This window comes from Balaenoptera acutorostrata, chromosome 11 (genome assembly GCF_949987535.1).
Source record: "Balaenoptera acutorostrata chromosome 11, mBalAcu1.1, whole genome shotgun sequence".
In the NCBI taxonomy this organism is placed as follows: domain Eukaryota; kingdom Metazoa; phylum Chordata; class Mammalia; order Artiodactyla; family Balaenopteridae; genus Balaenoptera; species Balaenoptera acutorostrata.
In genome coordinates this window covers 97772932-97799052 of record NC_080074.1, presented here as the reverse complement: position 1 = coordinate 97799052, position 26121 = coordinate 97772932, and the positions used below count along the sequence as shown (strand labels likewise).

The following is a 26121-nucleotide window of genomic DNA, read 5'->3' as shown; positions in this document are numbered from 1 at the left end:
CTCCATCCAAGGCTGTAACACCCAGGCCTTAGGGCCCTGAGGTGTGAGGAAAGGAGGCTTCTTTTTCCTCAGTTAGAATGGCAGAGCGCATCCTACACCAGGACCTTTTTATTCTATTGATTTGAAAAGGGTATAGCAGTGGGACTTGACTTTGAACACCAAAGTTTATCAGACCTCTTTCCGGCTCGGTGAGTGTGTCCGCGTTCTCTCTTTGGAAGAGCGGTGATTCTGATTAGTTTATTGCCTGGCCTCCAGCAGGCAGCCTAGTCTGTCGGGGTCACTTTTGTACAACTGCTAGGATTGCCACGGTGTTCCCGGGACAGACTGTGACTCGCCAGGTCCCCTTAGCCCACAAGCATTCAGCCGGTCCCTGGTGAGGGGGTTTCCACGTGATGGCTCCGCTTGCTTCGGGGGCCGGGCTGTGGGAGAGATTAATGGGAAGTGAAAAGAGAAACAGTTGTTCTTAACCGGCAGGGCTGTTTGGAGTGTGCGGCTCTTCTTGTATTTAGGGAAAAGATTACTCATGCGTATTTTCTTCCATAGAATATAAAGAACCTCAAATTACTACTTGTGTACCCACCCCCTTCTCACCCGCCTCCCTCGCTTCAGTGTCTCCTCTGCAGAAACTTCAGCATTTTACTCTCATTTCCCCTCCCGAGCGGGATTCGGTTCTGTTTTTGCTTTGGCACTCCCTCTTCCAATAAGCTACCCCATCCTTTTTCCTGTTTCTGACCAAGCATCTTCTGCTCTGCAGCCCTCTTGCCCCGAGGCAGTTCCTTAGGCCATGCTTGGCTGGTCCTCCCATTCGTCCCCTAAGGGCTGGCTGTGCTCTTGCCCCTTGTGTGAAGGAGAAGAAGGGAAAAGTCCCTAATAACTAATCACTCTGCTGTTCCCGTTCAGAGGTGACCCCATTGACTGTAGGAAGTCAACTCTAAGGGTTTGTGTGTTTTTTTTTTTTAACCAGTTCAAAAGTCGAGGTCTTGCTGAACCATTTTCACACCCACACACACACACACACTTCACAGTGATCCCAGATATGCATTTTCAAGGTCATTGGAAAGAGCTGGGATACCTTCTATCGCCAAGGACCTCTTCTTTTTTTAACTTTTTAAAAATGCAATTTTTTTTGTTTTTTAATGTATTATTTATTTGGTTGCACCAGGTCTTAGTTGTAGCAGGTGGGCTTCTTAGTTGCGGCTCACGGGCTCCTTAGTTGTGGCACGTGGCCTCATCAGTTGCAGTATGCATGTGGAATCTAGTTCCCTGACCAGGGACCGAACCCGGACCCCCTGCATTGGGAGCGTGGAGTCCCATCTACCGTACCACCAGGGAAGTCCCTAAAAATGCAACTCTTAAAGGTTACAGTTATTACCAAATATTGCCTATATTCCCCGTGTTGTACAATACATCCTTGAGCCTCTTACACCCAGTAGTTTGTACCTCCCACCGCCCGACCCCTATATTGCATCCCCCCACCAGTGGTAACCACTAGTTCTCTGTATCTGTGAGTCTGCTTCTTTTTTGTTATATTCACTAGTTTGTTGTATTTTTTAGATGCCACATATAAGTGATATCATTCAGTATTTGTCTTTCTCTACCTTATTTCACTTAGCATAAGGCCCTCCAAGTCCATCCATGTCCCAAGGACCTTTTTTTTTTTTTTTATGTTATTTTATTTTTGGCTGTGTTGGGTCTTCGTTGCTACGGGCAGGCTTTCTCTAGTTGCAGTGAGCGGGGGCTACTCTTTGTTGCAGTGCATGGGCTTCTCATTGCGGTGGCTTCTCTTGTTGTGGAGCACGGGCTCTAGGCATGCAGGCTTCAGTAGATGTGGCACGTGGACTCAGTTGTGGCTTGCGGGCTCAGTAGTTGTGGCTCACGGGCTCAGTAGCTGTGGCTCGTGGGCTCTAGAGCGCAGGCTCAGTAGTTGTGGCGCATGGGCTTAGTTGCTCTGCGGCATGTGGGATCTTCCCGGACCAGGGCTCAAACCCGTGTCTCCTGCATTGGCAGGTGGATTCTTAACCACTGCACCACCGGGGAAGCTGAGGGCCATTTTTAATAGGCATTGCTTCTTGGCCCAGTCAAGAGTCCAAAACAAAACCTTGAATTCTTTAGTGGCTGTGTTTATTCTAAAGATCATAGAGCAGTAACATACCACATGTTATTATTTTACAATGCCCCTTTTTTCACATGAAAGAAAAAATCATAAAACTTAAAAACCAAGGAAAAAACTCTCAATGCCCATCTCTAATTATTTCAGTGCCCATAGTGCTTTACTGGTGCCCTACACAGTAGACCAGTTTCAAAGAGACTTCCCCAGAGTCCAAGGAAGCCAGCTGCCATTCTTTAAAACTAGACTTTGCAAAGAAACCACCTGGAAGACAGAGCCAGTTGTCATGCCCAGAGGCCCTGGATCTTCTCAAGGGCATCTGAGCCATTCCATTCCCCAGTCCACCCGGGAGCAAAAGCAGCCCATCCAAATAGACCAGACAGTTCTTTGTCATGCCTGACATAAGGATGAAAGGTGCTTCTTTCCAGGATCAAACCGAAGGACACTGTCAGAGGACACACTTGGAGTCTCCTTAGCAAGCTGAAGTAACTAAATAGAGAGACTGAAGCTCCTCTTAGCAAACACTGATTCTGTCGTATTTGAACTATTAATTCATACGATATTTTAGAGAATAAAGCACTCTTGAGCATCTAGCTTCTTCTAACCCATCAGTTCCCAAACAGCTTGGTTTCAGGATTTCTTTTGATTCTTTAAAATTATTGAAGACCACACAGAGCTTTGCTCATGTGGCTTATATCTATCTATATTTACCATATTGGAAATTAAAACTGAAAATTTTAAATATTTGTTATAATATATGTAAAAATATTGGTTAACTCACTGAAAAAAAATAAGCCAAGTATATGTTAACATAAATATATTTATGAATATATTTTCCAAAACCAAAAAAATTAGTGAAAGAGTGGCATTGTTTTACATTTTTTGCAAGTCTCTTTAATGTCTAGCTTCATAGAAAATGGATGGATTCTCATGTCTGCTGTAATATCACATGCTGTGTAGCCTCTAGAAAATTCCACCATATGCTCATGAAGGAATGAGAATGAAAAAGGCAAATAACCTCTTAATATTGTTATGAAAAGAGTTTTGACTTCATAGACACCCTGAAAAGGTCTTGGGAACTCCGAAGGGTCCCGGGATCACACTTTGAGAACGACTGTTCTAAACCACTTGAATGATATGTCCAAGATTTCCCACAACCGCAAAATCAAATAAAAACATAGATTCACAGTCAGGCTTCCAGACAGAGACCCAGCCCGAGCCATGCTCTCCGCCTCAGTGGCTGCCCTCCCTTTAACCCACTCCTGGTCCTACTCAGAGTTCAAGTACCACCCCTACCAGGAAGTTCTGACATCAGCAAGTACAGTAAACAGGCGAAAGACCTTTCATCCTTACCTTGCCCTCTCATTCCCAGAGGCTAGCCTGATAGCTTCCCAGAGGCGAGTGAGTTGCTCTTCCTGGAAGAAGTTTCAGGGAACACTGCATTATTTGGCACCTCTGGAAGGTCAAGCCCCGCTCTGGAACATTCTCACTTTGAAAGGACGCTGGGCTACAATCAGATCAGCTCTGATTCTGAAGTCGCCTCCAAAGCACATTGACATTTGTCATGACTCTGAGCCCCCTCAGGTGCTTCAGGCCCGCTATACAGCTGCTCCTTCAGGGCAGACCAGAAATCCAGACACCCCCAGAGCTGGAGCCGGGCAAGGAAGAACAGGGCTGTGAGACCTACAGTTCCTTAAAGACATGAAAAGGGATTTTTTTTCCCCCATTTTGCCTCTAAATAAAAAGTTCATTTGATATCGCACTTTGCCACTCATGAAGCTTGAGTTTTACCTGGGATTCAGAGTGGAACCTAAGGGCTCTTCAGATATGGAGACTCAATTTCATTAACCGTTCGGAAATCTTTTCCCTTTATTTCAACTGTCTAACTGACAAGACCTTTTTTCTTCTCTCTCTCTCTTTTCTTTCTGCCTTGCTGTCTCTTCAACAGGCTTGCAGCCAATGTACTGGAGCAGAGATGACGTAGCCCAGTGGCTCAAGTGGGCTGAAAATGAGTTTTCTCTAAGGCCAATTGACAGCAACACGTTTGAGATGAATGGCAAAGCTCTCCTGCTCCTGACCAAAGAGGACTTTCGCTACCGGTCTCCTCATTCAGGTGAGAGTCTGGACTCTGGACATGGGCTCAGCCTGGAAAGTCTGGTAGCCAGAGTTGGCCTTTGTCACCGCTTACCCTCCCAAGAGATCTCCACATCAGGTCACCGTGAATGCAAGGACAGTGACCCAGCTTAGGAGAGGACAGATCCTGCTGACGTAGGCCAGTTTGAGGGGAGAAGAGGAAGAATTTCCAGGTCCAGGGGAAACTTCTAAGGTTAGGAGAAGTAACCCAGTTCAGACCTATAGACCCTGGAACTTAAGGGATCTCATTGTACCACCAAATAAGGAAGAAAATGCATTCTGGCCCTCTCTCTCTGCTTGGCTTCTGATTCTGAAGACTTTTACAAGAGATGCTTGAGCGTGAGTATAGATTGCAAACTGCTCAGTTAAAAACAAAGACAGGAAGACTTCCCTGGAGGTCCAGTGGTTAAGACTCTGCACTCCCAATGCAGGGGACACGGGTTTGATCCCTGGTCAGGGAACTAAGATCCCACATGCCGCATGGTGCAGCCAAAGAAAACAAAAAACAAAACAAAAACAAAAACAAAATAACAAAAGACAGCAGAGGAAGGGGAATGAGCACTGCTGAGGTAGGAGGAGTAGAAAGGAAAGAAGAATCGAGGGAACAAGAGAGAAGGGCTGGGAAAGGTGGAGATCCTAGTAGCCCAGGCAAGTTTAGAAACAAATGTCCAGGGCTTCAAGAGATTTCCTTTAGAAGTACTGAATTCTTTGAAGTAGTGCATCTTGTAACTTGTAGAACCCCTGAAAAATACAAGCAATGCATCTGACTAGAAAGATATATCAAAATAAGGGCTCCTGAACCCACATGGGAAGCTTTCATTCGGTAAGGAGCTTTTGTACCTGCAAAGTGTATTCCTGATGTGGGTAAGGTTTCAAATATACTTTCCAACTTCATTTCTCACACTTGATGGATATTTTGATGTAGAGATTTGGGAACTCCATATGTCCAAGGGGAACTTTGGTCTCAGGTTTCTGCCTCTTGAGGGCAGTTATTCAAGGACTGATGGGCCCTCCCTCTGTCAAGTCTCACCACCAGCCCCACTTTGATGCAACTTGTCTGGCAGAGACCCTGTCTTCCTTGACTGAGGGCAGGTGTCCCGCAGGAGGTCTTGCCATACTGCCCAGCTACGTTCACCCCGATTTACTCCTGGAGGCTGGCCGGGAGTTAATACACTAGCTAACCGCCACGAGGAAACAGCCCTATCACAGAGGGTAAGATAAGGGTGTGTATGGGACAGTATCGCCCCAGCTTTTCCCAATTGCAGCAGAACCGTTTATATGAGGAAATGATAAAGGGGAAGGTTCCCCCAGAAGTATAGATGTTAATGGAAACTTGAAAATTTATATTAAGGCTGAAAAAACAGATCATTGCTATGGTTTTCTAAGGGACACAAACTTACCTGAAACGTTTGGTCTTCAATCATTGATTCTTTCTGTAGCCTCAGAATAAGAAAACCGTAAAACAATGATATAAATAAATAAATAAAACTAACCTAAAAGGAACCTCAGTAGTTCCTTTTAATTTAATGCAAAAACACTTCCCTTTTCTGTTCCAGTGGAAACTCAAAAGATTATACTCAAAGGGGGCAAAGTTACCTATCTGGAGGAAAAGAGCTGTAACTCTTCAGGGTTCCGGAGAAATTACTCATGTCAGGCAAACAGGGGAAAACACAGTGATGTGTTTTAACTTGATTTGACTTAGACCTTGGGCACGCTTTCCTCCCAGAGTCTTTGTAAATCTGCCTTCCCCCCACCATATCTCAGGTGTTCCTTTTTGTTGCTGATTTATTTTTCTCTCCGGTGACCTCTCAACTTTCCTTGTGAAACTAGGTTCTCTCTGCTCAAAGCTGGGAGCGAAGATACACAAAAGCTGTCAGTACGCCCTTGCCACTTTGTCAGGTCTTCGCCGGGTGGGCCACGTGGGAAGGTGGGCAGGAGCCTGCTGCCCAGTTGGAGCCAGGATTGCACTGAACCTGAAGGCACAGGGAGCTGGGGAAGGAGAGAGCAGAGTCGGGTGGGTCTCAAGAAAGCAGGAGTGAAGCTGGTCTGGGGCGTGAAGGATGGAACTGAGTGGGTGGGTCACTGGAGCAGCATTAACTTAGTGCGTTTGGGTGGCGGTGAGGAAGCCCCCCTACGGATGGCAGAGGCAGCATTAGGCTGGTGCGATAGTCGGGACGTGGTGTCGTAGCCACGGTTAGGAGGGGGCAGTAGAAATTCATTCCGTGAGTGTGCCCTGGGCAGCTCCACACCAGAGGACACAAGTTTGGGCTGAAGGACTTGAGGGATAGAGAGATGATTTCCAGTTGGGTTGTCCAGTGAGGCTCAGTGGTGTGGTAGTGGAGCCGGACTTTGAAAGCTTTGAAAGGTGAGCAAGAGGTAGGTAAGGAAAGGTGTTGAGGCCAGTTTGTGTGGAGGAGGAACTCAGAGAGGAGGCCACATGAGCTAGACACTGTTCATCGCCACTCATCACCGCCCCCCTCGCTTGTCCGCTTGCCTCTTCATGTTTCAAGTTCTGCTACTTTCTCCAGGAATGCTTTCCCTGGCTCCCATCCCTGCATCCCTGCTTCCACCCCACCTTCCTTTCCTCCACCTCTCCCCGCCTCAGTCTGGGTGACGTGCTGGTCCTCTTTTATCTCAGAGCATTTCCTAATTCTGTCATGGCCCCTGACACACACACACACACACACACACACACACCCGAGTCACACACTGTGTTACACGTGATTGTTTTCTATTCCGTATCCTCTCCCAGAGTAGAGAGTTCAGTTTGGACAGGGCTGTGTCCTGTTAAGTTGCCTTGTCTCCAGCATCTAGCGCAGCATTCAGTCAGCACTCAATAAATATTGGTTGAATTATGACCCAACCTGAGAGTACCTTAAAGCCCAGGTTAAGGAGATTGGATGTTATTTTGCAGGTAATGGGAAACCACTGAAAGGTTTTGATCAGGAGAATGATATGATTGGAGCTCTCCCTTTGGTATAGACATTTGCCATCAGTGCATAGGGTGGATTTATTGGGTCGCTAAAAGCAGGGGAGCTAGATACAGTGCTATTGCTACGGTCCTCATGCAAGATGCTGAAGTCCAGAATAGGATCAGTGACGCCAAAATAATAATACTTCCGGCATTTTGGCCAAGCGATGCCAGGACATCCAGGAAGATGCGTCCTGTTCTGAAGAATCTGAGACAGGAACCAGGCCAAGCTGGGGATAATCATTTTGAGTATCATCCCCATGACATCAAGCTGAGAATAAAGATAAATTTACGCCATAGGTAATTTAATTAAGGCATCAACCAGAAAGCCATGGACAGAATATCAAGGTGATACCTGCCAGTAGGGGCTATAAGAAAACTTATCACAAACAGGGGAGAATTGTCAGAGGGATTGGAAGACAGAACTAAGTAGGAGTTGAGAAGACCCCTCCCATGAAGTAGCCAGCCAGCAGGGTGATGAGGGCGTGATATACCTGCTCACATTCTCCTTAGACAGAGACAAGGTATAAATAGAAAACCTTGTTTCTCTCTCAGGTATAACATTTGGTACTGCTTCTTCTGACACGGGCTTTGCTTTTGCATTTGGTGTAGATGCGTGAGGCCCAGGTTTTACACATGGCTCTTCCGCAGATCACATCACCTCATTTGCCCTTATTTTCCTCATCCATAAAATGGGATTTTCAGCAAGGGGATCCTAAACTCCCTTCAACTCTGAACAGGTCAACCCAACTTCAACCACTGAAAGTGTTAAGCTTCCAGTAAACATTACAACTTCCCACCTACAGGCAGTAAATAAATATTCAAGACCTTGGTCTCCTTCGACCTGTATACCTTGTAAAACCTAGACTTCACCCAGTTTTTTCCTGTCTTTCCTTGGATCTTTTTTGCTGCCTACGACAAAGCAGCAGCTTCTCACTAGTCATGGGGCTGCTAGAATGAAGCAAAAGTACCTGGTGGCCGGCCCATCACCATCAATGGATGTTTATAGCTTCCTCCCAGCCACGTTTCCTGCCTGGCCTCACCCAGACTGCTGCTTTCTGTGTTTGGAAATAACATTCCTTGACACTACTCATTCCAAATGTAGAGAGGAGAGAACGGGAGCTCAATGAATTATAATTACTTGAACTATTGAGGTACCTTAAGTCAAATACGGTAGCCTCTCTGAACTCCGCATTATTTGACCAATTTAACAAACTACACTTACCCTGTCCACCTCCAGGACAAAGGTCCTCCCTTTTCAACCACTAGAATAAAATAGGGAATGTACTAGAATGTACTTCAAAATATCATCTCCAAACAGAAGCTGTCAAGGTTGAATATAAATGGGATCTATTTTTTAAAATAATCTCTCAATCAGAGGATACAACAGGATGTCATATTTATGACATTCTCAAAGTTAAGGAAAAAATGTAAAGGAATCTCAGCTTTATAAAATGTCACCCGGACAGAGTAATTTTACCTAGTCCTTTAGCGACTAGGTAGTTACCATATTAAGTGGTCTGGGATGATTTAAATTCAAAGGAATTTCATTGAATTTTATGAATTCAATGAATGTCTTACAATGAATAACTCTAATGTGTTTCTTGACCACTTTGAGGCGGTGAAAACATATTAATAAGACGAACAGACAAGTTAGCACTGATACTAACTTTTATTTAGAGTTATTCAGGTGGAACATATTTATGTATCCATTATTTAAATGAACAAAAAGTTATTAATTTAATTCATGTTAGACTTTCTATCAATGCTAAAAAAAAAAAAGCGAAAAGCAAAACAAACATATTTTCAAAGTTCCTTCAAGTCAATTCAGCAAAAAGTGAATTGGGGTTTTACTAAGTAAATCAGTTTTTACCGTACTGGGGTGTGATGTTAAAACCTCTCCAACCCACCAGAACCTTTGACTTTGGAAATATGCTTTGCTTGTGATCTTCAAATATAGTAAAATTTCTTTGAAATTTCTTTAAACTGAAAATACCGGTCTTTATCTACATATAGTTCCTTGGAAACCAACTTGCCTATTAATCTCTATTAAGCAATGGTGGGTGGTTGGCTGAATTGAGTAGCTGAATCAACTGGCTGTTTTAGACTCAAGTCACAGGGTCTGAGGGCGTGGGTCACAGGGGAATGTTAGCCCTGAAGTGTGGGAGTTCCAGCAGACATGACCCTTGACTGAAGACACCCAGAGTGGCTTCTTTCTTCCCTTGCTGTGTCTTTGAGCAAAACAAGCCAAAAATATGTCTATTACCCATCAGAGAAATGCTTAGATAAGTCAATTACAGGAAAGTCACTGAATTTCTTAGCACTGAGGTTACCCCATCAGTGAAATGGTGGTGATAACTGATCTTTCTGCCGTACGGAGTCATATTTTAACATGTAAAACATACAACATGTCCTTTAATTAACAGTGCATACTTGTGTCACGGTATTTGTATTTTCTCACAAGCTTATTCTTTGCTTTATCTTACCTTATATTCTGTATCCAGGTAAAGGCAGTTGTCTTACTAGATTTCTTTTCTAAGTGATTTATTCTCCTCTTAAATATAATATTCAAATTTTCCCACAACCTGCTCCCTTTTTTTCCCCAGGATCTCTGTGTCCAAGACATAGATATCAACTGAATTTCACATATTTGTTCCTAAGTAAAAGAGTAAGTTTATTTTTACGGTCACAGAAGGCACTCCGCATTAAATTAAAATGTTTGTAATTCAAGCAGCCTACAAAAATGGATTGAATGGAATGCTTGGAAACTAAGATAGAGCAGAGTTGGAAACCCAAGCCATCCCATGATGGGGAATGTTTGTTAGGCCACCAGTGGGATCCCTCAGGCCTGTGTCTGCGTTGGTGTTTTCACTGTGGAATTTATGATGAAACTGAAGGAACCGAGGCCTCGGACTTCATTTTGAAACTATCACAGGCAGAGAGGACTAGCAGAGAGAGTTTTCTGACAAATCTGAAAAGCATCCCTCCCACACTGTGCATGCTTTCATTTATTTATTTATTTTTTAAAGAATTGGTCAGAAGGAAACTAAAATCTCTGAATAAAAACGGAAGAGAGAGAAACAGAAAAGAGAACAGTTTGCAAATGTAAGAATGTGTTACTTTAGATCATCTTCGTAGGAGGAGGTGTACATAGTAAATCATCACCAGAAAAATGCAAAATTTCAATAATGTGACGATTCTGCTTTAAACCTATTGAACCCAAGAAGTTAAACGATGTGAAACGCCTGGGGGAGAGGCTCTGGGTAGTCTTGAAGATGACACTCTGCACTGGTCCCAGCCTTCTGCAGAACAAGTAGTGTATAATAAGAACTTGAAAACTAATCATACGCTTTCACTGATAACACCGTTTTAGGAAAATATTTGAAGGACTTGAAACAGTCCAATAGAGGGACAAAAAAGATGCCCTTAGCAATTCTATTTATAATGGTAAAAACTGGAAATGCCCAAGCCACCCCCAATAGGAGACTTGCTAAAAAAAATGTGGAGAATATAAATATAGAGGAATACACTGTAGCTTTACGGCCATTCATTGAGTCACTTATTATTTCTTCAGTAGATCATACAGGGCCTTGCAGATCATGTTCAGCACTTTACGTGTTATTTTAAAGACAGGTAGAAGCCATTCAGGGTCTGAAGCAGAGATTGGCATAATGAAGTACAGAGGTGAGAAGTAGGATGTAGGGCCGTCGACTTGGCTGGCAGGTAGGCGCAACGGCGGTGACTTAAACTAAGATGAGCCAGCAGAGAAAAGGGGGTGATTCAAGCAGTATTTAGAAGGCAGAGTCTATAAGTCTTGGTGACTGATTAGATGTTGTATAAGAGGGAGAGAGGCGTTAAGGATGAGTGCCGAGTTTCTGGCCCAATCAGCTAGGCGTTTACTGCACTAGGAAACACCACATGGGTTGTAAAGGCGTTTATGTCGAACACATGAGATGCGCGGTGCCCAGGTGACATGCAAGAGGACGTATGTAGGAGGTAAGTGAAGGTTCCGGAGTTGAGGAGATAGGTCTGGCTGGAGTAGATTTAGCGTAGACAAGCTGATTGCAGCCATGGGAGGGGATGAGATGACCCAGGGAGAAAGACGATGAGAGATCTGGGAGCCTTTAAGGTTGGGGAAGGAGGGAGGGCAGAAAACCAGGAGACGGAGGAATGTCTGAAGCCGAGGGGTGTTCTAAGCGGGGGGGGGGGGGGGGGGGGGGCAGTGACTAGTGGTGATTATGTTGCCGAGAGGCAGCAAGTCCCCAAGTCCCACTGCCCTTTGGGTTTGATGACAGGGAGGTGACCTCAGCAAGAGCGCTTTGGAGAGAGGGTTGGAGTGGAGACTGAAGGGCCCTGAGGGGTGGACGGAGAGGGTGTGGTGATAACGGAGTTGGGCAGCCCCTCAGGGAGTTTGGCTTCAATGGGAGGAGAGAATCAGGAGCGGCACCTGGAGGGGAAGATTGTGTGTGTGTGTGTGTCTGTGTGTGTAGAAGACAGGAAACGCTTGAAGCTGCTTAAATGCTGAAGGGAAGAACCCTATAGAAAGAAGTTGAAGGTGAACTGTGAACTAGAAGGAAAGAGAAAGAAACCATGAACTAGAAATATCTGTATGAAATGATGTCAACTGGAAAAAAATTCCATTCTTGTGAATGTGACTTTATGAAACTTACGCATGTCCTTTAAAGACAAAAGTGTTGAAGCAGAGCAAATAGTTTCCAGATTTTTTGGAGACACGTCTGTTAATAATTATCATAATCACAAGGGGTACCATCTCCTGAGCGCACAGGAGGGCAGATGTGTGGCTGGCGCTTGTTCACATTATCTCATTTAATCCTCTTAACAGCCCTGCCGAGTCTGGGCATTTTTCTCATTTGAGACAAAAGAATATTTAACTAAGCCTTGAACTAAGGCTCAAAGAGAAAAGTAGTTTGCCTCAGGGCACGCAGCTGTTGAATAGAGGAACCAGGATTCAAACCTGGGACTTCCCTGCTCCAGAGCCCAAGCTCTTTCTTCTGAAAGTAAAGAAACTTTGTTATAAAGCAGAAACTAACACACCATTGTAAAGCAATTATACCCCAATAAAGATGTTCAAAAAAAAAAAAAAAAAAAAAGTAAAGAAACTTAGATACATTTAACCCCCTAAACAGCATCTTTATGTTCTCGGTCTTCGGACACTAGTCTTTGATAAGGCAACTTGGAGCAGTTTTATTCACTCTCGCTACTGTTCATTTTAAACAAATTGCAAATAAAATAATAGAAGTTAGGATTCTCGAAGTAGTTGCCTGGCTTTTAACATCAGGATCACTGATACAAAATTGTATGTGTGTTTAGTTTGTGGGTTTCTCTTGTGTGTGTGTGTGTGTGCGTGCGTGCACCTAGGAGTATATCTAGGGTTTTTGGGACCTGAAATTTATAATTTGAGGGCACATAGTTCTAGGTTTTCTTTCATGAGACTATACAAATAAAGGCCCCTGAAATTCACTAGCTTCGAGGCAAATCCACTTGTGCACGTGCCTGTGGGTACATGAACCATGTGTATATGCCTGAAGATGTATGGAGAAACCAACGAAAGCTGTTATCCCTTAAACAATAGCCTTGGTTTCATTGCTTAGTACAATAGGAGCATCTTTTATGGTTAGTACTAGTTATTTCTTTTCTGGGAAGACAGAGAAGATTTATCAAGAGTTGAACAGGCCAAGAGTTTTTTGAACAGTGCCTTTGAATTCAGGCTGGTGGTCATTAGCTTAGTTAGATATATAGTGCTATGGCTCATGCTGTTTATACAGCAGGCAAATAAATATAACTTCTTTTTAAATCTGTTCTTTATTCCAGAGATCTTTTTGTTAAGATCACTTTTGAGATGTGATCTCCTGTGTATAAGAAGATTTTAAGAATGTAGCAAGAAAACTGACTGGGTATTGGAGGAATCGGGGGCCAGTGGAGATGGAAGAGGATGGAGGGGTGGGGGGAAGCATCTTTATTTATGTAGGAAACTGTTGTAGATGGGACACATGTTCTGTGCTGCTCCAGAAACCAAAACTAAGAACCCCGAGGTACATGAGATTGCAGAGGAGGCCAGGTTCCAACTCAACAGAAGAACTTTCTGTCGACCAGAGCTGTCCAGAAATGGTTTGCTTATGTGGTGGCCGGCCCCTCTCCAGCTCTGTCCTGCTCGCTCAGAGAAGAGCCTTCTCCGCTGGGCTCCCTTTGCCCGCTTTGGGACGAGAGGCTGGGGGGAGGCAGTACAGGAGGCCTGGGCGCGTATGGGGCAGAGCACACATCAGCCCCGCTGCGGGCTTAGCCCAGTGGGGTAATGGCCTCACTTCACCTTGCCCTTTCTGAAGGGGGAACATAACACTGACCATGACCCAGACACTCTTCCTTTGTTCTCCTGACACCTCCCTCGGGGTCTACCGGTCTGTCCTAAACCACTTGAATGATATCCATAATAATAGCAGGAACAGCGGTGGTCACACAACAGCTGGTGTCTGCTGCGTTCTCACTGCCCGATGCTGTGATGAGCTTATCACACACTTGCCTCCTCCGGTCCGCACAGGCACCCTGGGAGGTAGATACTGCTAATATCGCCATTTTCCAGGTGAGGAGCTGAGGCCTGGAGAAGGCAGAGGGCATCCACTTAGTCGCCTCGCTTTCTCTGTGCACGTAGAGAAATGGAAACGGAAAAGAAAGTGGCCTGCCAGCTCTCCAGCCACCACACCCAGAGCTCCTCCAGCCCCCCGAGTGACCTCCAGGGAGGGACCACGTGTGACGTGCACCAGGCCCTGCTTCACGACATCCTCTTCTGAGGGAGGTGTTTGCATTTCGCAGAGAAGTTCAGGGACCTGCTCAAGGTCGCCTGATGCAGAGGAGCTGGCGCTCCAGCCCTGGCTGCCGGGGCCCTCCCCTCACACCAGCCCGCGTCCAAACCAGCAGAGTCCAACACCCGCACACACGCTGCGTCTGTATTTCCTGGCCTCCCCTTCCAAAGTGGGTACACTAATAACTGACCATTTTTTGTTAGTATCATCAGGAACACATTTTTTTTTCAGTGTTTTCATTTTCCTCTTCAGCTACTACCGGTATAAGGCATTTGCTCAAACCCACAGGATAGAACCCAGCGTTGTGAGGCCGTGTAAATTCGGAAAAGTTCAGGAAGACATTTACACTAAACCAAGACACAAAATGTTGATTAGGGACTTATTTTTGTAAGCGATTAAAATATGAATCATTAAAATAGGACTGTATTTCAGGCTCTGTATCCTCGTCTTGTCAGAGACAGCGTCACCATGACTACTGGATCTGAATCAGATGAGCTCCAAAGCCTTCCCAGCTCCACAGGCAGTCATGTGTCACGGGTCTGCCTTACACAGGACGTTTTTAAGTCTGGTTCAGAGCACCTCTGAAGCTCCCCGCCTGTTTCACTAAAAGGAGATACCCAAGTGACGTGGGGTCTTCAGTTCTCAGAAGTCTTTTGCTCTATTTGATCACAGTAGTAAACGGTGGCAGTACGATATATTAATAATGACCAAAATTCAAAGGTAGAGGAGGGAACAGAATCAAAGGAAAGACACCAGGGCATCTCAGGAATCACTTAGGACGGGGTATCGTGGAACTTTATTTGGTACCAATAGAAAAGGCGCAGAAGTTTGCAGAAACAAAGGAATTCATCTGGAGTGTTTCTCAGATCCAGGCTGAGTTGAAGAGGAAAAAAAAAATAATTTAGCAATAGCCCAAAATATGCAGTTAAATTAAGTTGTTAATTAAAGTATCTGTTAAAAGTGGCTAAAATTAGAGACAAAAGCCCACTCTTTGGTACAATTGTTGACTGCATATCTGTATGTGGAAGGGCGTGGGGGACAGTTAGAAAAGCCTGTGGTATTGTAAAGATTAATCACCCACCCCTAAGGGGTTTTGAGGCGCCCACCTGCATTTTTTAACTTGGATCTAAGTCAGAGGGGAGGGACAAAACCATGACAGCTTTTTTTTGCTAATTAACAACTCAGTGGACACTTCAAATACCAAGTAGAACAGAAGGCCCCCAGTTCAGACCAGCCCCTACCATCCTCTGCGAGGTGCTGACATCTAAAGATGATTTTCTAGAGATTGTGGAACCTTGGAGCAATGCCTGTGTGTATTTTTAGAGGGAAGCATCCCAGAACATGCCAGTTCCTTATAGGGTATCTTTAATAGTTAGCACCTCTGACCGGACTTGTGAATTTCTTTTTCACGTTTATTCTTTTCCTGCCTGGGATTGGGGTAGATCAGAAAGGCATGTTTTTCTCTATTGGAAAGATTTCTATGAAGAATCCATGAGTTGTCATTGAAACATTTCATCCTTAATGGCTTTGTAATTCTTCTTTGAATAATCTGAAATGCAAATAAAGACAGATGTGAAAAGGATGTTTTTTATAAAAATAGTAGCAGTAAATTGGGACAATTTAAGTTTCTAATAAAGTCTGGTACATCCCTGTGACAGGCTGTTATAATGCAGCTACTAAAGCAGTTAAATAATGTGGAGGGAAAAAGAGATACTAAACTATGATAAGCCTGATTCTAATTCTATAACCATATAATACCGTAGATAGTATTAACAGGCTTGTGTCTCTTAGGGATAGGATTATAGGTGAGTTTTGTTTCTTTCTATCTTCTTGCATTTTTTATACTTTTTTTTGTATATGACTTTCATGTTCAAAAAAGTTCAAAAAAACCTGCATGGCTCTGACCTGAGTTTCAGTGCCACATCCTGTCCCCTGTAAGCTCCACGTGGATAGGTGGCAGACCTGTCTTCCTCACCATTGTGTCCTTAGGACAGTGCCAGGCGCAAAGTCAAAGCTCAGCAAATAGTTGTTGAACAAAACACTCCCATTTCCCTATTTTTCTTTCCTTTTTCTATCCAGGTGATGTGCTCTATGAACTCCTTCAGCATATTCTGAAGCAGAGGAAACCTCGGATTCTTTTCTCACCGTTCTTCCACCCCGGAAACTCGATACACACGCAGCCGGAAGTCATCCTGCATCAGAACCACGAAGAAGGTACCCAGGAGGCTTCCCTCTCCTTGCCTGAGACATAGCCAAATCCCAGAGGTTCCACTGTTCCTTTGATAAGTCGTTCTTATTCATGTGATTAATTTTTCATTCAACAAGCATTTGTTGGGTACTGATTTTGTTTGAGACCCTGGGGGAAATGCTGAGATGAATAAGATTGTGCAACTCACAATCTAGGAGAGGAAATGGGATAGATACACGTGTAAGTATCAAAGAGTAATTATAACTATAAAGAGACAGTGGAAGGGGAGATTACAGCCAGTACAGGCAGCAGGCTCAGCTTCAGGAAGGAGGTGGGTCTGTAGGGTTCTGTGAAGGTCTGATAAGCAGGAATGAAGTGGAGAACGTCCCAGGAGGACCCAGGATGGAGGGGGGTCCTTGGAATAGAGAGTAACCCATGACTTGGGTTATAGAGCTTACCTTTCTTTTCCCCCTACCTTTGATAATGAAAAATTTCAAACAGACCCCAAATAGAATAAACTAACTAAAGCCCTGTGATCCATCCCCTCCCGCTACTTCAACAGTGATCAACAGGGACTTCCCCGGCGGTCCAGTGGTTAAGACTCCACCTTCCAATGCAGGGGGCGTGGGTTCGAGCCCCGGTCGGGGAACTAAGGTCCCACATGCCATGGGGTGCAACCAAAAATTCAAAACCAAACAAACAAAAAACCAAACAAACAATGATCCACATTTTGCTGTTGCAGAACTAGTCCAAGGAGGTAAGATTAGAATCAGGACGTGGAGGACTTTGATTTCCAGGCTGTGGAGGAAAACAGTGGGGAGTGAAGATTTTTGAGCAGAGGGTAACCGAAGCTGGAGGAAGAAAAGAGACCCAAACCCTGTGAACTCTGCGGGGCACCAAGGAGGTCTAGTATTCGTGCACCGGAGGCAGTGTCTTGCAATGTGCTCACTGTGAGTGCTTAGTTCAGGTGTGCCAAGCACTGGTGAGTTACAGTGGTCCTAATCAAAGCGGTGGTAGAAAGCACAACAGAAGACCAGAATCGCATTGTGGCCCTGGGCAGAGTTCCACAGCAGGTGTTTGGGTACAGAAACAGGGTATAAGAACCTGACTTTGCTCCCTGTTCTGTTGAACAGCGATGCACCGTGCCTCTGGGGAGCATTTCGTCCACGTCCTCCTGCCCAGACTGGGGACACAACGTAATTCTTTTAAACTTGTCCTTCAGACCAGATTATGAGGGGCCTACACCCCTGGGGGGTTTTTCAGGGGCATTTCCTTCAACTGATTGAACGTCCCCCAGAGCAGGACTATTTTTGTTTTGTTGTTGGCAGATTTAAAAATGAGACGTTATGTGTTTCCCTAATCAACACGTCACAGAACAGAGCCTGGCTTCAGGCACCCGACAACGGGCATCTCCTCCCGGTGCCCAGCATCTCACAGCAGGTCCCCTTGCCTCCGTGATGGAGAGTAAGCGAGCGCTTCTTGCAGTCTCCCCACCTGTGCCTCTCATCCCGTCTTCCTCTAGGTTTACCTCTGCTGAATTTAGCAGCTGCCCCCCACCCCAGTTCGGTTTCTCCGTTCTTTAACCCTTCCTGCCCTGTGCGTTTCCTATTTGCGTAATAGCCAACAGCTACTCCAGAGAAGAGGAGGTGGGTTTACTGAAGCTTTAGGATTAGGGCAGGAATTAGATTGCCTAGCCTGCCTCTTCACATACAAAAGGTGTGTGATGGACTGTTTTGTTTTGTTTTGTTTTTCACCCTCTCTCTTTTTCTCATTATTTAAAAAAAAAAAAAAAATCCCATTTGGAATTTCTATCTCCCCATTTATCCTCAGCTGTGATGGGAGGCTGATGGTCTCATCTCATGACAACTCCTTCCTTCTCTCCCCTTGGCCTGATCTGACTCCCAAGTAGGTGTGTCTGTTGTTGTCCTCGTGGGTGGGCCGGAGCGACTCAGCAGAAAACGCAGGCCGCTCTCAGAGACCCCGCCCACCGAGGAAATACGCACGCGCCACCACAAACCCCCTAAAGAGCTGCGCTCTCAAGTGCAGTGTTTTGGCCGTGGTGAGCTCAGTAGGTAAAAGGATGGAGCGAATGAGGCCAAGGTCAAGGGCTGCATCACCCTGTGGATCAGGTAGCTCTGGTTCAGACCTGCTCTTAAAAGTAGCGCGTTCTCAGAGACGGTTCCTTGAAGCTGTCCGCCAGAAAGCACCATCCTGCTACGTGCCCTTGCTCCTCTGCCTGCTCTCACGTGAGCAGGTGGGCACACAGAAGGGAGCGTGGGTCTTTGTCAGGTGGGATCACGTGAGAAGAGCTGTGCCGGGCACGGAGGTGATACGAAGAGGCTGCTGGCCCCGGACCTCCAGATAGATGGGTGCCTTTGGTGACTAAGGGACCAACTAGAGAGGTGGATGGGTCAGTGTGAGGTCCCCACCTCCAACCACCTCTCCCTTCTCCTCCATCAAAAAGAATATATTTACAGCTTAACATGAATTATCTCTAGGATCAATACGGTTATATCGTGAATGGTAACACATTAATATGGGCATTTGTTAATATACAGAGAGCTCTGATCCTGGGGGGGAAAAAAAAGTTTGTTAAGTGAAATCATAAACATCCAGTATTACATCCCCAGTGATTTATGCTACCTAACTGGGGATACAGTACAATGTAAGAGTATATCGCTCTTGACTCGGCCCAGAGCTCAGAATGGAAGGAGAATGGGCCATTCCAGAGAGGGCCCCCTCAGCCCCCCAACAGGCTGGCACAGGGAGGCGTGCAGAGTGACGTACAAACACAAAGCTTCATTCAGCGCCCCGTGACTTCACCTCATCACTGCCACCGACTTGCCCAATTCAGACATTCATAATTTCACAATGGGAATTTATATCACAGGACAAACATATCTTGTGTAATCCAGCAACAGTTGCCTGCAAATATCCCCTATGAGTGCATTACATTGAAACCTCACCTTCCGTACTGGCAGCCACGTGGCAGTGCCAGAAGCTTGGAGGTCATTGTTAGCTCAGAGGCTCCCTTCCAGGCTCTGATGGGAGAGAAGGGTGAGCATACTAATTCAAACCCTTTGTTTTGTAAACATTCATTATCTCTAAAAGTGTGTCATGCCTTGGGTGAAGCAGTACTCAGATTACCACCTAGGTAATCTAGGAGAACCAGCATTTCTACTCTTCCCTTACTTAGTTATGGGAGGGGAAGGCACTATTATATAACTATGATAACCTTATAACTTTTCATCCATACCCAGACACTTATGCTAGTGAAATGGGACTCTAGTAAGTGAGCTAGGACAATAGGCATCAACCAGGACCATCCCTGACAAACTGGGACACATGGTCAGCTTAGATTAAATGTCTTAAAGAGTGGGATCTGGACATCAGGAAACCAGCTTCTAATCCTCTCTTCTGCCAGAACAGTCATAAGGGCTCAGTTTCTCATTTCTCTGGCCCTTAGGAACCCCAGTTATAAGACAGGAAATACCACCAAATGGTATCAGATCTTGGAGCTCTTAAATCCTAAGGACTGAGTCTCCCTGGCTGATATGAAGGTGAATAAGACACATTCTCTACTTTCAGGGTCGTAGGCAACTAAAATCCACAAAAGTACAGCAGCGTCCTGTCTGGTGATGCTCAGAAAAGTTGAACATCTCTTCTCGTTGATCTCACCTTATCAAGAACTGCTGATAACATTACCCCTCTTAGTAGTCAAACCAAGAGTAGCATCATTCACTTGTTTCACAGTGAAAATCTCATTTTAAATAGATTCCTTTTCTTTGATTATTGATTACCCATCTTGTCTGCATGTTATGAATTAGTTAGGTATAACGTAGATAGCTATGTAGGAAGGAGACTACTTCTTTCACCAAAACCAGGAGGCAAAACATCTTTAGAAATTTCAGACCAGCAGATGGTTATAAAATAAATTTATTTTGTCACACGCAGTTGTGATATCAACTTCTTTTGATACTTTGGGTTCCGAAGTCAATGACTTTTGGCCCCCATGGAATATTTAAGAAGAAAAGCTTGGTGCCAAAGTATATATTCGATTGCCACCGGTCCTTTGGTGTTAGAACTACTTGAATGAGTGATTCCCTAAAAGTTCATTGAGCAATTAAAATATGCTTCTAGTCTAGGCTGGTCTCCGAATGGGGTCAGCTTTGCAGAGTCACCCCTGTCGGACTGGACATGCACAAGTCTCCAGGGAGGAGGAACAGGATCTGTGTTTCTCAAATGTCCTCATCCCATGATCTCTTTGGGGGACCCGCCTATAATTTCGACCCTTCAGTCCACCCTCTCTTATGCCCCCATCTAAGAGACTGGGAGGTGATTTTTTTTTTTTTTTTTTTTTGGCCATGCCACGTGGCTTGCAGGATCTTAGTTCCCTGACCAGGGACCGAACCCGGGCCCCAGCAGTGAAAGTGCCGAGTCCTAACCACTGGACCACCAGGGAATTGGGAGGTGATTTTTAATCACTTGAATTTGAAACTATTCCCACATGCTGTGCTGTGATTGTTTCTGTAGCAGTAGACACAGTTCTAAGGTGAAAGTTCTGCTCTGGGGCAGCTCTCTGTCACCAGGTGGATATGGAAATTGGAAGTGAGGATGAGAAATTTCAGGTGTCGAAATGCTGTCGTTCTCAGTTCTCCTTACAACTAGCCCATGGTCATGGCCCAGATAGTAGAGGGAAATCATTTCTTCATGGAGGGTGAGGAGGGTGGCCTGTATTCTGGGATGGCCCACAGAAATTTTATTTATATGATTGCTTTACTGGGGGATATATTTCCCCTTCTCCCTCCCCCTGCCCACCAAATCCAAGTGCCAGAGACTGCTTTGGAGGAAGGAAATCTTATACAATTTTAATGAGATAATTTAACAAGGTGAGGTACATGAATCTACCTCATAATAACAAAATAAGAGCTATGGGGTCCTCGTCGTGTGCCAGGCCCTGTTCTAAGCTTTTACATGTTTAAATCATTTAATCTTCACAACCACCCCATAAAGAAGGTAATATTATTTCCACTTTATAGATGAGGAAATTGAGGCTAAGAGCAGTAAAGTACCCTGCCTCCAAATCACATAACTATGTAGTGGCAAAGCTAAGACCTAACCCCAGGTCCACTTGGTTCCAATGCCGGTGTTCATTCCACTGCAGCATGAATGAGCTGACCGAAATAACGTTTTTATTAATTTTGTGTGTTTGCAAGCACCCTGAAAATAGGGCAAATGATTAAACGATGAGTCGAAGAACCATGGAGATTAGGATGCCGAGACAGGTCCAATATACTGTATATTGTACTAGGGTACAATATACTGGCAGGTCCCCGCACTCCTGCTTGTAATGTTTCTGCTTCATAGTACAGATCTTCCCAGACTTAGGATGGGGATACAGCCAGATATACCCATCTTAAGTTGAAAATATCCTAAGTTGAAAATGCATTTAATACTCCTAACCTACCAAACAGCACAGCTTAGCCTACCTACCTTAAACATGCTCAGAACACTTACGTTAGCCTGCAGTTGGGCAAAATCATCTAACACAAAGCCGATTTTATAATTGTTGACTGTCTCATGTAATTTATTGAACACTGTACGGCAAGTGAAAGACAGAATGGTTGTCTGGGTACAGAATGGTATCCGTTGTTCACCCTCGTGATCGCGTGGCAGACTGGGAGCTGTACTCACTGCCGCTGCCCAGCGTCACGAGGAGTATCGTCCTGCATATCACTAGCTCCAGAAAGAGATCGAAATTCAAAATCTGAAGTACCATTTCTACCCAATGCGTATCACTTTGCCACCACTGTAAAGTCGAAAAATCGCTAAGTCAAACCATCATAAGTCGGGGACCATCTGTACTTGAAACTGTCAAATGAAAACCAAAAAATGTCAGAGATAACTTTTGAGACCCCAGTGTATGTCTTCAGTTAATGATATTAAAAACTCATACTAAATTGGACTGAATTAACCTGTTTGGATCGTTGACTGCCCCAGGATGAATGGACTTATTAGCAGAACAGAAATCTCCCGGCCTGGGCGAAATGTGGGTTCTGAGTCAGGCAGTGGCCTCTGAGAACAGAAGCCCTGGCTCTTGTACCCCTGGACCAGCCCCTCATGCCCCTCATGCGGCGGCTCCTTGAGAGCCGGCCCCCCAGGACAGCTGCCGAGCAGGCACCAGGGTAGATGAGGCTTCCAGCTGCTCGGGCCACATCCTATTACCCGTTGTTGTATAAACCACCCCGATTTTCTAGTCTTGCTGGAATCGTGTTCGTGACTGAAGTGTCAAGGAGGCCACTGGCCCGGGTTTGACATCTTTGTTATACATGTTAACCGTGTAGCACGTGGTAGAGCCGGAGAGCGTGATGGTGCGTGTGTGGACCCAGACCACCTGGCTTCGAATCCCAGCTCCCAGTTCACCAGCTGTGTGACCTGAGGCAAGTTCCTTAGCTTCCTTGTGTCTCTGTTTTCATCTGTAAAAGAAGGAGAAGAGCAGTACCTATCGAATACGATTGATGTAAGAAAGGGTCAAGTTCATATGGGAAATGCCCTCAGAGCAGCGTCTGTCACAAAGCAAGCGCTCGATAAATGCTATTCATTATTACTATTTGCTGTTTCTTAGCACTATGTGGTTCAGGTTTTTTCTTCTTTTCTTTAAACTTAAAAAAAGCTGAATTGTGATAAAATACACATAACATTTATCATCTTAACCATTTGTAGGTGTACGATTCTGTAGTGTTAGGTATATTCACATTGTTGTGCGATGTTTTTTTTTTTCTTACCTCCAATTCCAATTTTCTGTTTTTTAATTATTTTTTTATTGAAGTATAGTTGATATACAATGTTGTGTTAGCTTCAGGTGTACAGCAAAGTGATTCAGTTATATATCAATACACACACATATATATATTCTTTTTCAGATTCTTTTCCCATATAGGTTATTACAAAATATTGAATATAGTTCCCTGTGCTATTCCAATTCCCGTTTTCTTAAGCAGTCCCGGTACTGCAATGGCACGTGCTTTGTGCAAACACCAGGTTTCTGCATCCGGACATAGGAAAGGCCTGTTGTCCACCCATGCCATTATCCTAGGACTTCTTCATGGGTTAACGGGGCACCATCTGTTGCATGATTTCTGTGGGAAAATACACTTAAAGGGCAAACCTGAATTCAGGATACAGCCTGTTTGAAAAATAAGCAGTGCCTACACTTTGTGTTACCTGCAGTACCTGGCACATGATAGGTCCTCCACAGCCCTTTGGAACCTTTCTATTAATCTGGCCGTCTCCTCTCACCCTTAAGAACTCTAAGATTAACCTTTCTTGTGCCCCTTTCATCCCTGTGGCTCTTGAACCTGGCAGGAGGTAGCGAGGTCCCACCAGAACTTCCTGTTGTCCCCAGTGTCAGAGCCCCCGAGCACCAGCTGACACTTTCCCCTGCACTCGGCCTCGTTCCCCTCTCCTTTACCCTCCTCTCCTCTCCAGGGCCTCCTCTTCCTGCTTTGCCTCCTATATGTCGTGGTCTGGGGCGGCATGACCTTTCACCCTCTGACCTGGTCCCCGGCGGAGCGTTTGGTTGTGACGGGAGCGCGCGGAGGCCCGGGGCGGCGCATGGAGCTACTTTTCATCCGGGTCATCAGCCTCCCTCTGGGGGGACCCGTGCACCTTCCTGGCCTCCTCTGGCTTCCTCCGGGGGTATGGGGGCTGCCCTTAGTCCAGGGTCTAGCTTGCTCCATTGAGCTAAAAGTTTTAGGGGCAAGAGGTCCCTAGTAGACATGAATAATTCTCCCAAGGTAACCAGGAAGTCTTCAAGAGATTTCCGCTTAGCCCTCAGGAAATGCCACCTGATTCTTTTGAGATAAGAGGGCTGGGGGTGGTGGGTTCAACTCCAGAGAAGGAAGCCCTCCACTCTTTCCCCTCTCCTGCCTTCCTCTGCCTGACCTTTGTGCCGCCCTGGCCCCCTCCCTATAAATGATTCACAGCGTTTACCTCCAAAGGGCAAATTGGCTCATCTGCAACTTCATCCCTTGATTTCTCCGTTCACTTCTTTTGTGGGCCTTTCCTGAGACTGAGGGAGACCCCTCTACACCACCTGGGAAGAGCAGAGCCAGCGTCCGGCTGGGAGCACAAAGCCTCGTCCGCGGCTGGTGTAGACGCCCACACCATCTGCGCTAAACCACCGGCAGAGGTGGCCTGTTGGAGGCTGTCCCGCCCACAGTGATGAAGATGAAGCCTCAGAGTCCCGAAAGTCACCTGTTGTGTTTCTTTCAGCCCCTCTCACCCAAATGCTTATAAAATTCTAGATGCTTCCTTAGGATTTATTGTGTATGACCCCAGACGTCTTTGACCTACACTCCAAGCTAGGGCAGTTTTCTTCTCAGGCCCTGCAAGGGAATTCAGTGACAGCTGAATGTGACAAGGGAGTTGAGTGAGATGGAAACACTGAAATGGGCAGGCAAAGGGTCAGTGGAAAGTCTTGACTGAAAGTCTTGGCTGAACCTCTTGGAAAGGCGGTAGTAGGGATATTTTTCTAGGGCTGCCACCCACTGGGTGGCGTAAACAACAGAAATGTATTGCCTCACAGTTCTGGAGGCTGGAAGTCCAAGATCAAGGTCTGGGCAGGATGGGTTCCTTCTGAGGCTGTGAGGGAAAATCTGTGCTACGTTTCTCTCCCAGCTTCTGGTGGTTTGCTGGCAATCTTTGGAGATCCTCAGCTTGTAGATCTTGCGTGGCCTACCCCTGCGTGCCTTGACTCTTAATTCAGCACCTATAGCCTTTTGTCGTTTTTTGATATGTCTGCCTTCTCCATTAGACTATGGTACCCTTGAGAGCAAAGACCGCGTTTCCTTACTCTGCATATCCTGCATCTGAGACACTACTTCACACGTGGTTGGCATCGCTGAAAGTTCTTTGCTTCAATTCATATTGTAATGACTGTGTGACAAAACACTCCTCTCCAGTTGTGCAGCGTGTGCATGTCTGTGTGTCCAAATTCCCCTGTTCACAAGGGCACCAGTCATATTGGAATAGAGGCCCATGCCACTCCAGTATGACCTTACCTTACCTAATTACATCTGCAATGACCCTTTTCCCAAATAAGATCATATTCTGAGGTACTGGGGGTTGGGACTTCAACACATGAATTTTGGGGTGGGGGGGCACACAAGTCAACTCGTAACAGGGAGTGACAGAACCTGAGTATGTATATGAAATCTATTTTGAATTCCATCTCAAGATCTAGAGCCTTTAATTTTTGTATAGATCTTTATATCATTCATGGTTCCTACTAATCTTTTACAAAATTGTGCTGGGAAATGGTGTTTTCATGGGGAAAAATGTGGATCACAGTGTACTGAGGATGATGAGTGAGAGTTATCTGCTGGGCCTGTTGAATTGCATCTCTGTCTCTTATTATCATCCGTGGCCTTAGGGGACGCATGATGGGGAAGTGTGATCCTGGTGTGTGAGACGTAAACTTGATCTTAGCCTTTGCTCTACCCTGGAAATTTCCTAGTCAAAAACCAAGACTTTAACCAAAGGCAGAGTTTTGCTTTGTTTTTTAGGTCCACTAGTTAATTCATTATATAACGTCGTTAAATTGGGTTGAATTCTAATGAATTCTAAATAGAGAAACTTTCCTAATAAGTAAAAGGAAAGAGGATGAGAAAAGAAATCAGACCTTTTTTTGTGATCATCACATTTAAAGTCCTAATTTATTGGGGGCTGTTTGGTAGTGAGAAGAAGGGATGATTTGTGTCTAAAGGAGATCTACAAAGAGAAAGGTTTGGGATCAGAAAGTACTTTCAACCAGAATGAGGTCCCTACCACTCCTGGGTACCTTCCCCGTCCCCCCTCCTTCTAAGCCCACACTGACCAATTACATGTGGCTTTTCCTCTCTCT

The 26121-nt window shown here is 45.2% G+C and overlaps 1 protein-coding gene across 4 annotated transcripts in view; it reads left to right on the top strand.

Annotated features, from left to right (window-relative positions):
• Positions 1 to 26121, top strand: part of ETV6 (ETS variant transcription factor 6) — a 240232-nt gene that overhangs the window by 189747 nt on the left and 24364 nt on the right. For all 4 annotated transcript variants that reach the window (XM_007196064.2, XM_007196063.2, XM_007196065.2 and 1 more), the window contains 2 exons: positions 4056 to 4220; positions 16109 to 16243. In XM_007196064.2, the coding sequence (XP_007196126.1) occupies positions 4056 to 4220; positions 16109 to 16243 (300 nt within the window). The remainder of the gene's footprint in view (positions 1 to 4055; positions 4221 to 16108; positions 16244 to 26121) is intronic.